Source organism: Lithobates pipiens, unplaced genomic scaffold (genome assembly GCF_037356315.1).
Source record: "Lithobates pipiens isolate NorthernLeopardFrog02 unplaced genomic scaffold, aLitPip1_a1.2 Scaffold_19, whole genome shotgun sequence".
Classification (NCBI taxonomy): domain Eukaryota; kingdom Metazoa; phylum Chordata; class Amphibia; order Anura; family Ranidae; genus Lithobates; species Lithobates pipiens.
In genome coordinates, this window is record NW_027507764.1 from 222711326 (window position 1) to 222723739 (window position 12414).

At 39.2% G+C, this 12414-nt stretch overlaps 1 protein-coding gene across 1 annotated transcript in view; it reads right to left on the reverse strand.

The window, feature by feature from the left end:
• ITGA9 (integrin subunit alpha 9) overlaps positions 1–12414 on the reverse strand; it is a 569728-nt gene that overhangs the window by 500939 nt on the left and 56375 nt on the right. Inside the window, exon 2 of the mRNA XM_077491718.1 lies at positions 98–225. Within this exon, the coding sequence (XP_077347844.1) occupies positions 98–225 (128 nt within the window). The remainder of the gene's footprint in view (positions 1–97; positions 226–12414) is intronic.

Here is a 12414-nt window from a genome sequence, read left to right on the forward strand (position 1 = left end):
ATAATAGATGTGTGTCAGCACCTGATACCTACATCTCATTTAAGTTATACATTTAGTACCCAAAAAAAATGTCTTTTGTAATTAATTTACTGCTTACCTCTTCCCATATCGAGTTCTGTGCATTTCTTGTTTGGATTGTTGTGAATTCTGCATTTAAAGATAGTTCCTGGAGTCTTTATGGATGAGCTAAATTTCGATTCTGCTTTTGGAGCGCCAACTAGTATCCTAAAAATAAGAAAAATATAAGTGATTTTTAATTATGAGTTTGCTAATAAAATGTATGGATTATTTTATTTTGGGATATCTAGGAGTTTCATAGGTGTGTCCTCTGCCTACAAACTTTTTTCCGTAAGATATCCATCTTTCTCATACCAGAATTTAGGGGGGTATATTTGTCATTATTAGTAATGAATCAGTTATGGTTTACATTCAGATATCTAATTTGTTGCATTAAAGTAGAGAATGTCAGAAGAATCAATTGCAGTATTTTGCAAAACTGATTCCATCAGTATAGGGAATAGACATAGGCATGGCAAGAGGACCAGGTAGATGGACTATCACTGAAATAGCAGGCCACATATCCAATGTATCATATACAACAGAGCAATAAAAATTCAAAATTGTTTATAGGTACCTAACTTAAATGTGTTCCACAACCCTAATTTGAATTTGACTGGTATTTATATACCGTATTTATCGGCGTACAACACGCACTTTTTTCCCCTTAAAATCAGGGGAAAATCATGGGTGCGTGTTATACGCTGATCCTCCACTATTTTGGAGCCTTTGGGTGGCTTTCAGCTGCCTTCGGCCCTTCTCTGCGGCTTTCGGCCTTCTTTGGCCCTTCTCGGCGGCTTTCGGTCACCTTCGGCCCTTCTCGGCGGCCGAAAACCACCAAGTACGGCCGAAACCCTTCGAAAGCTGATGAGAAGGGTCGAAGGCGGCCGAAAGCCAACGAGAAGGGGCGAAGGCGGAGAAAAGCCGCCGAGAAGGGCCGAAGGCCGACAAGAACAGCCGAAGGCAGTTCAGAACTACCGAGCGCCGCCGAGATACACAGGACATCTCGTCGGCGCCATTTTTAACAATAAAACCAGAAAATAAAACTGACAAGGCTGAAAATGACACTGACAAGGGGAAAACGATGGACAAGGCTGCATGACAAGGCTGCAATGATGGACAATGCTGCAATGATAGACAAGGCTGCAATGATAGACAGGCTGCATGACAAAGCTGCATATGACACTGACAAGGGTGCAATGATGGACAAGGCTGCAAATGACACTGACAAGGCTGCAGATGGACACTGATAAGGCTGCATTGATGGGCATTTAAATGTAAGTTTTTTCCTTAAACTTCCCTCCTAAACTTGGGGTGCGTGTTATACGCCAGCACGTGTTATACGCCGATAAATACGGTAAATAAATACAAGAAAAATAAACCACTTAAGGCAAGGACTCAAAACTATTTGAAAGATCACTTCTTTCCATTTTGTACACAGTGTTTCCGCTACTCACCATGTATTGACAGTATTTGCAAAATTATTAAATATATAGGTCAAATCTCCATTTTAATGTACTTCTTCCACCCCAAACTCACTCATCCATGTCTTTATGGACCTTACTTTGAGAGAGTTTGGGGTGGAGGAACTTGACAGTCCTGACCTCAACCAATAGAACACCTTTGGGATGAAAGCCAGGCCTTCTCGTCCACTTAAGTGCCTGACCTCACAAATGTGCTTCTGGGAGAATGGTCAAACATTCCCATAGACACACTCCTAAACCTTGTGGAGAGGCTTCCCAGAAGATTTTAAGCTGTTATAGCTGCAAAGAGTGGGCCAACTCAAATATATATTTTTTTAATTATTTAATAATATCATATATAGTTATAATTATACACAGCTGGCCCCAGACATAGATTGGGGATAGGAATGGAGGGAGTGGGTATTGTAAGTCTAAAGTAAGCACTATACCATGGAAAAAATAAGATCAACTACTTGCAGGATATGTAGAAGGGGGGGGGGGGGGCACATCATTCAATTTGGGCAGTGCATTAAAATATCTCACCGTGACACGGGCTTTTGGACAAATTTATAAAGCTGACTGTTATGAAAGGATGCGAGAAGTGGAGACATTTTAAAAGGCTACATACATACAAGGCATTATGGGTAATTTCTTTTAACAGCGTATTAACCAGATCTTCATGTGAATAGATTTTCTGTGTTCTTTCATGTAATTGTGTGGCTTTCCCACTCACAAAGTTTACGGATACGTTAACAGATTTATATTTTGTATTAAATGTGTTAGGACTATACTTGGGGGGGAAAAATGATTTGAGAAGCACTACCATTGCTCACTAAGGCTCGATTCATACTAAAGTATTTTTTGCATTTTGCAGAAATGCAGGGAATTTTTTTTTTAACTTGGGTTCCTATGGAATACGTTCACATCAATGCATTTTTGTGTGTCCATGTTTTTGGAAAGGGTCCGGGGACTTTTTTTCCCCTCAGCATTTCGCATGTAATAGACTTCAATGGACCCGCATCCAAAACGTAAGTACTGCAATTTGGGATTTGTCTGTGATTTTTACATTCACTGTATATAGCTGGTTGCTAAGGAGCGGGCTGAGAAGCTGGCTGGCATGTCCTTAACAACCGATAAATCATCAGCTGTCAGCGGGCTTCCCCGCTGACAGCTGAATGTAAAAAAAAAATTGCCGGCGAAAAAAAATTCATGAAACAAATGGCATGGGGTTCCCCCCCCCCAAAGACCATACCAGACCCTTATCCAAGCATGCCGCCCAGTAGGTTAGAAACAGGAGAGGATGAGTGAGCGCCCCACCCCCTGAACCATACCAGGCCGCATGCCCTCAACATGGGGGATGGGTGCATGCACCTTGCCCCCATGTTGATGGGGACAAGGGCCTCTTCCCGACAACCCTGGCTGGTGGTTTTCAGGGGCTGTGGGCGGGGGGCTTATCAGAATCTGGAAGCCCCCTTTAACAAGGTGACCCCCCAGATCCCCCCCCCCATGTGAATGGATATCGGGTACATCATACCCATTCATCAAAAAAAAGCCAGTTTTTGACAAGTCCCTTATTAAAAAATAGCTCCGAGTTGTCTTCTCCCCGAGCTATCTTTTCCCCAAGCCATCTTTTCCTGCTGTCTTTTTCCTCACCATCGGGTTACCCGCTAAAAAGAAAGAAGGCTGTTCTTGTCCTGAGGCTTCCTCTGTTGTGATGTCCCCCACTGTCTGACATTTCTTCTATAGCCATGGGGCATGGTCATCTGATCACATCACCCTGAGAGCCTGCCTCATGTGATGTCACAAGACAAGGGGTAGTCTCTCCGGGTGACATCGGATGGCCACGCCCCATGGCTATATAAGAGATGTCAGACAGCGGGGACGTCACAACAGAGGAAGACAGCCTCAGGACAAAAGCGTTTTTTTTTGTTTTTAGCGGGTAGGCGGCAGCGAGGAAGAATACAGCAGCGGTGAGGAATAAGATGGCAGCATCTTGTGAATGAAATTTAGCAATGCTTTAGTAATGATGTATACCTTTAAAATATGCAAGAAAAGTTTTTTTTATATAGCTACAGAGAGGATTATTTGTGGAATGATTAAAACATTTATTTTTTTCAAGAATGTCCTTTATCAAAATGATAAGAAAAGAAGCTCAGGAAAAAAATTTGAGTTAGCTTTATGTGACACTTCAAAACTTACAGTGGACCTTCAATAATTTTTTTCAACTTTCCATCTATTAAATCATCTGCCTTTGTTGTTTTAACTATGGATAGTAAATACCTTATACAGCCCACTTCCTGTTTTTTGTCTGGTCATTTACCTAGGCTTATGACATCCTGCACAGCTCTCTCCCTCATTCTCGTGAGAGTTTGCCAGGAAGAGAGGGGGAATGAGCCATAAGAGGACCAATAAAAGCTGTAGGGTAGCAGAGCTAGAGGTGTGCCTGTGTGTGTATATGTGAAAATCCAGGAAGTGAACAGGCAGCAGCTTCAGATGCCCACAGTTAAAATGGATGCAGCCAGACTTAGTGGAGGGAGCTTTCTGCAGCATATTTGGCAAGTACAGAATCAGAATAGATATAAAATAATATGCAAAGTGGTTGGAGGGAAGCTTCAGAATGGCAAAGATGTTGGTATTACAAATTATGTGAGCAGACTGCATTTCCTCTTTAAAGTAGAACTTCACCCATAACAGTTCAACAATTAATGTTCTTTAACAAAATAACATACATTTCACATGACTATTTATGCTACCAAAATTAGTGTATGTTGTAAATTGCCTCCAGCATTGCTCAGTATTTTCCTTATTGGAAATGCTCCCCCTCTCCCTGGTCTGAAATATATATAGATCACTTTCTGTAATTAAAATATGTACATTTTGGGTTGGGAGGAAGCCACTGATGTTTTTTTCAGGATGTGATTAGCACTGCAGATCAATTTATTCAATTTAAGTTTATTCATCATTTACACCATACCCCAGCCAAACTGGCTTGTATGGGATTTGGATCTGCTGCTATTTGTTCTCGATGTGGACACACTGGGGCGGATCTGCTCCATATGTTTTGGAACTGTCCGGGACTAACACTCTTTTGGCAGGATTTATAAAAAAAAAAAAAATTGAACATACCATTAATCTTCTAATACCTTGGACCCCGGAAGGTGGACTTTTAGGTATTCTGAATGATTTTGTACCTAGGACTCATGCTTGTATTCTGTTGTGTATGTTATTATTTTATGCATGTAAAGTGATCTTGTTACATTGAAACAACGCTACTCCACCCACAGCTCAAAATTTCTACTGTGTTGTGGATGGGGATCTACACAAGTTTAAATTAATATATAAGAGTAGGGTGTGCTCTAAAAAATTTGCTAAAATAGAAAACCATGGTTAGATGTCTCCAAGTCATTTTGGGGTGAAGTCTTGTCCTCACAACTTACCTGAAATATCTCTGTCATCCCCAATAAAGCCTTTTGTTTTTATTTCATGGTTTGTAAACACTGTCTGGGCTAGCTATTTCAAATTTCAACTCTCTATTGTTGGTTATTCAGGGGATTGTGCGCTTTTTTATTGGGATAGTGCGGGCTTGTGGATGGGGTAAATATTTAGGTTTACCCCTTTATTCTATATATATATATATATATGTTGTATTTACCATCTCTGTCTCCTTTAATGGTGCCTTTGTTCATTGTGTCTTTTTTGTGTTGTTATGGGAAAAATTTATTGAAATAAACACCTTAAAAAAAAATCTACATTTCCAGCCTTGATTGTATGTCTAAAGTTCGCGGGCTGCTGGCAAGGAAGAAAGGATAAAATGTCAGGGAGAAAAGATAAGACACCATCCTTGTAAGCCCTTGTACACACGGTCGGATATTCCGACGGAAAATGTCCGATTGGACCGTGTTGTCAGATAATCTGACCATGTGTGGGCTCCATTGGACTGTTACCATCGGAATATCTGACCGACAAAGTTTTAGAGCTGGGCTATAAAATTTTCCGACAACATGATCCAAATCGGACTTTGTCCGATCGCTTGTAGAGAATTCCGATCGGACAAAGTGCCACGCATGCTCAGATCAAATTACGAGACCAAAGCTATTGGCTACTAGCCTGAACGTAGTCCTGTCGTAAAGAAATTACGTCATCATGTTCCGAACAATCGGATTTTCCGACAACTTTGTCCACTGTGTATATGCAACACCAGTTTCGGACAAAATCCGTTGGACAAAATCCGACGGATTTTGTTGTTGGAATGTCTGACCGTATGTACAAGGGCTAAGTGTAATGCTTTTGTGTCTCCCTGGCAGCAGAGTTTGTCTTGTCACCTCTCTAGAAAACAAGGCGGTACATGATACATTTTTTTTCAAAAATAATTATTCGCAAGTTAAAAGATAAGTTTAACCAATATCTCCTGTTTTATTTGTCATTAGTAATCATTATTGTATATAGAATGCTATTATGTTTTCTGTGCTCACTGTGCTCACTGAATGTACTTCAGTATGGAAGTGTATATGGAATGAGTATTTAAAGAATCTTCATTGAATCTTAATAAAAACTGTCTATGGCTGGCTTAAATTGTATTAGGAACTAAGCAGCATGGTGAATTATCATTATAAAACAGAAATACCCATTTGTAAGAATGCTAGTAATCATTGATGAAATTTTAAGCTTGACCCATATGGAAACAAACCATTCAGAACATTCTTTGTGTTGGAATTCTATAAATCCATTATGTCAAAGTATTTCTGCATTGTAGCTTCTCTTCTGGAAAGTGACTTAAAAAAACTCTGTAATGTCCAAGAAACATATATTGCATATTTCTCCCAATGTAGTGCCACTAACAGAGACAAAGCTCAAAGACTAAACAGCCAAAGAATTAGACATAAATTACAAACGACATAACAATGAACATGGACTTCACAGTTGTCCATTTTACTTTTCCCAGATGAAAGAAACAACCTAAAATTGAATTTACTTGCAAGACAGCCGTATGTTACAGAAATTTTTGGTGTCAAATACAGGTCAAATAAAAAGATCAATTTAGATATACTGACTTAAGTCAAGGCTTTTGATAAATGTCCAACCACATGCAAATTCCAGGACCGAGGAGGGAAAGTTAAAAAAAAAATTCCAGAACCTGAAATTTGACTACCAACTATTTCCAGCTAAATCCATGGAAAATGGCATAAGCCAGGGTGGATTTATTACTAAGACACTAGTGTGTCCAGGCAGCACGGTTACATGGACCAGCAAACCTAATATTATATACAAATTTTGATAACCTTTTTTTTAATGTTATGATTAACCTTATTTATCTCTTCTATAACCTCTTACTATTACCATTTGTGGCTGAATTCGGCAAAAGAACTGTAGGAGGAAGGAGCAAGGTGGTACTGGGAACATTTGACGCACATACGCAGTCATTTCTGACATAGGGGAAGGGGGCAGCCAAAAACAGCCCCCAGGTACAGCCCTGACAAAGAGGTATCATCTTTGGGCGTGGCAAGGGTGGCATAAATACTATCCTGATCATAAGCCTAACAGGCCATATATGTTTCCCAAAGGTAAGTCAGATGTAGGTGTGCAAATACTGTGTGCTTTGAAGTGCCTTTAGATTTAGTCCCTTAAGAGTGCACCTCTGTGTAAAATACATCAAGCTGCTTTTACCTTTGCCTTCCTTTGTATAGGGAGAAGAGCATTTATTTATTTATTTATTTATTTGGGGGGGGGGGGGGGGTCCATATATGGTACTGTGCAAAAGTTTTGAGCAAGTGTGAAGAAATGTTGTAAAGTAAGAATGCTTTCAAAAATTATATTTTTTATTTTATATATTTTTTATCAATTTAAAAAATGCAGAAATGAACAAAAAGGAGAAAAATCTAAATCAAATTAAGATTTGATGTGACTACCCTTTGGCTTCTAACCAGCATCGCTTCTTACATTTGCACAAAGTCAGGGATTTTGTAGGATTAAATTAGTCAGGTGTATGATTAACCAATTATACCAAGCAGCTGCTAATGATCATCAATTACATATGTAGCTTGAAACACAGTAATTACCTAAAATAGAAACAGCTGTATACTGTAGAATGCTTACAACTGGGTAAGGAACAGCCAAACTCTGTTACTAAGATGAGGCTGTGGAAAACAGTTTCATCGCACAGGTCATAGACCATGGGAAGACTGAGCACAACAAGACACAAGGCAGTTATACTGCATTAGCAATGTTAGACAAAGATATCAAAGCAGACTGGGGTTTCAAGATGTGCTGGTCAAGTTCTTTCGAATAAGCACAAAGAAACAGGCAATGCTGAGGACCATAGACGCAGTGGTTGGCCAAGGAAACTTATTGCATCTGATGAAAGACACATCAGGCTTGCTTCCGTTCGACATCGGAGGATGTCCAGCACTGCTATCAGCAGGATCAGTGTTGCCCCTAATGCTGAGGAATGCAGACATACACTTATCCATCATGCCATTCCATCAGGGAGGCATGTAATTGACCCCAAATATATTCTGACAATGACCCCAAAAACGTACAGCCAATGTCATTAAGAACTAAAAGATCAAAGAGTCCTATAAGTGATAGTTTGGCCCCCACATACCCCTGATTTCAACAGTATCGAGTCTGTCTGGGATTACATGAAAAGATCGAAGGATTTGAGACAGCCTACATCCACAGAAGATCTGTGGTTAGTTCTCCAAGATGTTTGGAACAACCTACCTGATGAGTTCCTTCTAAAACTGTGTGCAAGTGTACCTAGAAGAACTGATGCTGTTTTGAAGGCAAAGGGTGGTCACATCAAATATTGATTTGATTTAGAGTTCTCTTTTGTTCTTTGAATTTCCAATTAATAAAAATAAACTATTAACGCTTCTATTTATGAAGGCATTCTTAATTTACAGCATTTTTTCACACCTTTCTAAAACTTATGCACAGTAGTATACATTCCAGTTCTCTTCACCAAAGTACATGTACCCACAAAACAATTATGTCACTGCTCTCTGAGCAGCATTGTTGATTGGGGTATTGTAAATAGGGGTGTTGGACAGCTAGAGACCCAGAGTGTTGCGTTTTATCCAAGAGTAGTGGACCAGCTCTCCAGAGCAGAATAGCACACAGTGGTGGCCCGTATTGCAGGGCACAGGAGCACTGTCCCCTATCCCTGCATCCGGCCCCCTTAATCTAGATGCAGGCACATGGATTCCAATGTTTTTTGGCGATTTTTTGAAGGACGTGACTCGAGCCAGAGGCTCTAATAGGCTTTAAAAAAGGAAGGGCTCGGGGCGCAGAGTATTACCCCCCGAGCCCACCTAGTTGTATGACAATAGCAAATGAATATTTGCTATTGTCACACTGATTCTGCTCCTGGACAATCTGGAAGCGGGTCTGAGACCAGTTTCCTGATTGGCAGAAAGGAGAAGTGATCCTATTGCCCTGGGAAGAGGAATGAGGAGATGCATGGCCGGCGTGATGCTGAGGATGAGATGCAGGGGAAGCCGCTACCCATTTCCTGCTCCATAGATGGGGTAAGTGCGAGCTGGTATCCGACAGGGGGGATGCATATGACCTGACCATTCGACCCACCGGGGGGGTGTGGGTGAGGTGTGCGTTGTTTGCCGCCACCAGTCGCCACCATTAGCACAGTGCAAAGTATGAACAGACATGAGTAATAAATGTATATTTAGTCAAAAAAGTTAGAATTCAATTAAGCTATACTAAAGAATTAGGTATGCAAGTGAATAAGTACAAGATTGATAAACACATAGGGTAATAGGGTAAATATTCTGATTTTACTGTTTGTAAAAAAAACTACTGTGTGTTGAGGATGCTAGGATAGAAGTATCTATGAATTATATAAGCTTTATAATAAATCTTAACAGGCCCTGATATAGTTTGAAATGTTAAGAGGTGAGTTGTAAATTGTATTTTCAAGGACACTACTGTAGTGGAAATCTTTAATTTATACTGCTTATTTGACCTAAAAATCAAAATATCAAGCGCCCGCACTAGAGGGATTCGCTGGGAAAGGTTCCTGTAAAAGGTTTTTTTTTTTAATGTATTTGGATCTGAAAACAAAGAAAACGATGGCCTCAGCTTTTAAGCCAAATATATGTCAAAGAGTGTTCCAGTTTTTCATTTCCTGAAAGGGTCAACTCTAACATGTATGGACAACAGCTTTAGGAGCTGAAAGGCCATCATTTGCAATAAAACAGAGGTGCAAAAAATAAGTAATTTACTTATCAACACGATATAACAGTGCTGATGTGTCTGTTTAAACTGGACAAAAGGCTTATGAGTTTTGTAAAGCAGTGGATTCAAGGGCATAAGTAAAAGGGCCTTCAAATATATTGACTGCACTGAACAGCAGTAAATGAACTTCCTTCCCATCACGATGTGCAAAAATATCTATTTATAATACTTCTTGTTCTGTAAACAAAGCAGAATGTAAAATTGCATACTAGTTCAGTTTAAGAGATCAATAAAGCATAAGCTTTTTTAATTCTTAGTTAAGAATACAATTCCTAATACTCAGCAATTTATTAGTGGTTTTATTTTACAAACCTAATCGTTATTCTGTTTAAATGTTCTGCATCTCTATGGCAGATATTACAGTCCATTCAGCTTCCATTAAATTGTCTGGGGCATTCCATTAACTTTACATGCACTTTAAACAACAGTGCTTTGGCTATTCTGCAATACGATAATAATATTTAATAATGGATAAGGATCTTCGTGAATGGTGCTTTAGCTGGACAAAATATTGTAGATGTCACCATTTTTTTTTACAATTTCTTTGATTAGAACAGCTCTTGCCAAATCATCTTGGAAATTGCCCTGCCTAAAAGTGGTTATAGTATATCGCCCCACCAGTAAAATAACTTTAAGTGAACTTTACAATGATCTTTAACCACTTGCCAACCAGCTCAAGCAGATATACTGTGGTAGACTGGCAGCGTTGCGCAAATCGGTGTACCTGTGCGCAGGCTTGCGCAGGCGGGCACGCGCCACCGGCGGTGCGCTCTTGCTCCTGCTTCATGCTACAGGAGCGTGCCCATGGGTCAGCCAGACTCCATGACTCGTGGTCGCCTAGTACAGAGGCAAAATGGGGATCTGCCAGTGTACACAAGCGGATCCCCGTTTTGACAGGGGACATGTCAGATATTCTATTCCCAGTGATCTGGGACAGTGATCTCTGTCATGTCCCAGTGAGCCCATGCCCCCTACAGTTAAAACACACCCAGGGAACACATTTAACCCCTTGATCGCCCCCTAGTGTTAACCCTTTCCCTGCAAGTGTCATTTTTACATTGATCAGTGTATTTTTATAGCACTGATCAATGTAATAAGGTCACTGGTCCACAAAAAGTGCCAGATTTGTCCGCCGCAATGTGGCAGTCTTGCTAAAAATTGCAGCTCGCTGCCATTACTAGTAAAAACAATAAATAAAAACGCTAAATTTATCCCATAGTTTGTAGATGCGATAACTTTTGCGCAAACCAATCAATCTACACCTATTGTGATTGTTTTTTTACCAATAATATGTATAAGAATATATATCGGCCTAAATTGATGAATAAATGTGTTTTTTTATATATATTTTTTAGATATGTGTATTATAGCAAAAAGTTAAAAAAAGGTTTTGTTTTTTTCCAAAATTGTCGGTCTTTGTTTATAGCGCAAAAAATAAAAACTGCAGAGGTGATCAAATACAACCAAAATAAAGCTCTATTTGTGGGAAAAAAAGGAATTAAATTTTGTTTGGGTACAGCATTGCACGACTGCGCAATTGTCAGTTAAAGCAATGCACTGCCGTATCGCAAAAAATTACCTAGTCATTAAGGGGGCAAATCCTTCTGAGGCTGAAGTGGTTAAAGCCACCACTGCCAATAAAGTGAAGCTATTTTTGCTCACCTCTTTTCTGCAGCCATATTGGTTCTATTATTTTTACTAACACCACATTAAAATGTAAAGCCTAATCTGGTAGTTGTTGTAGGCGCAGACACTACCAGCTGTGCTTGCCTATCATACACCTTTGTTAAAACACAAAATTTACTTGCATTTAGTGATATATCTAGTGTATGTACATTGCTGAAAATTTCTAGTCAAAATACGGCACAAACAGTAATATAATTTTCACATCCATTGTTGAGTTTTAACAGGGCCTATATCATTTTTTACAATCAAAGGATTCTGTAGACCAAAAAACTGTTAAAACGCTTAGTTTTCAGGCCTAAGTTGTGTAACAGACCGCCTACAGGTTAGAGTTTCCTGAAAGTTTTGCTCAGTTGAAAGAGACTTGTGTATAGGTTTCCTCCTTAGCTTTGCATTTTCATACGATATATTACAGAGACAAAAAAAAAAAAACCCTACTGAGAAACCCAGCCATCTGACCTCACCCTTAAAGTATACAGTATCTAAATGTAAAACTTTTTTTTTTACTTTGAGTAAAGCAGGCTTAAAACCATGTCACAATATTTTTTTACTATTACTATCTTTAAACAAATTGCAAGATTTCCCTTTGCTTCTTGTTCCGTAGACACAACAGGAATTGAGAGAAAATCTCTCTAAAGTTAAGGAAATTCTCTTTTTGGCAACAAATAGAAAACTGCTCCTCCAATCTTGTAATAGTGAGAACAGTTTCAATTTTCTCTCACTTTTAGTCTAGGTGATAACAGGGACTAGGAATAAAGAGAATCAATCTACCTAGTGAGGATACAGACAGCAATGAAATTCTGATTCTAATCTACTCAAAATTAAAAAAAAAACATTTCGATTTAGATACACTTTATATCTATTGTATACCTAAAAACATAAATGCAATATATTACAGCTTACTAGTTTTCTAATGAAGTGAAAGAATGTGTTATTTCACATTCAAATTACATTTGCTATG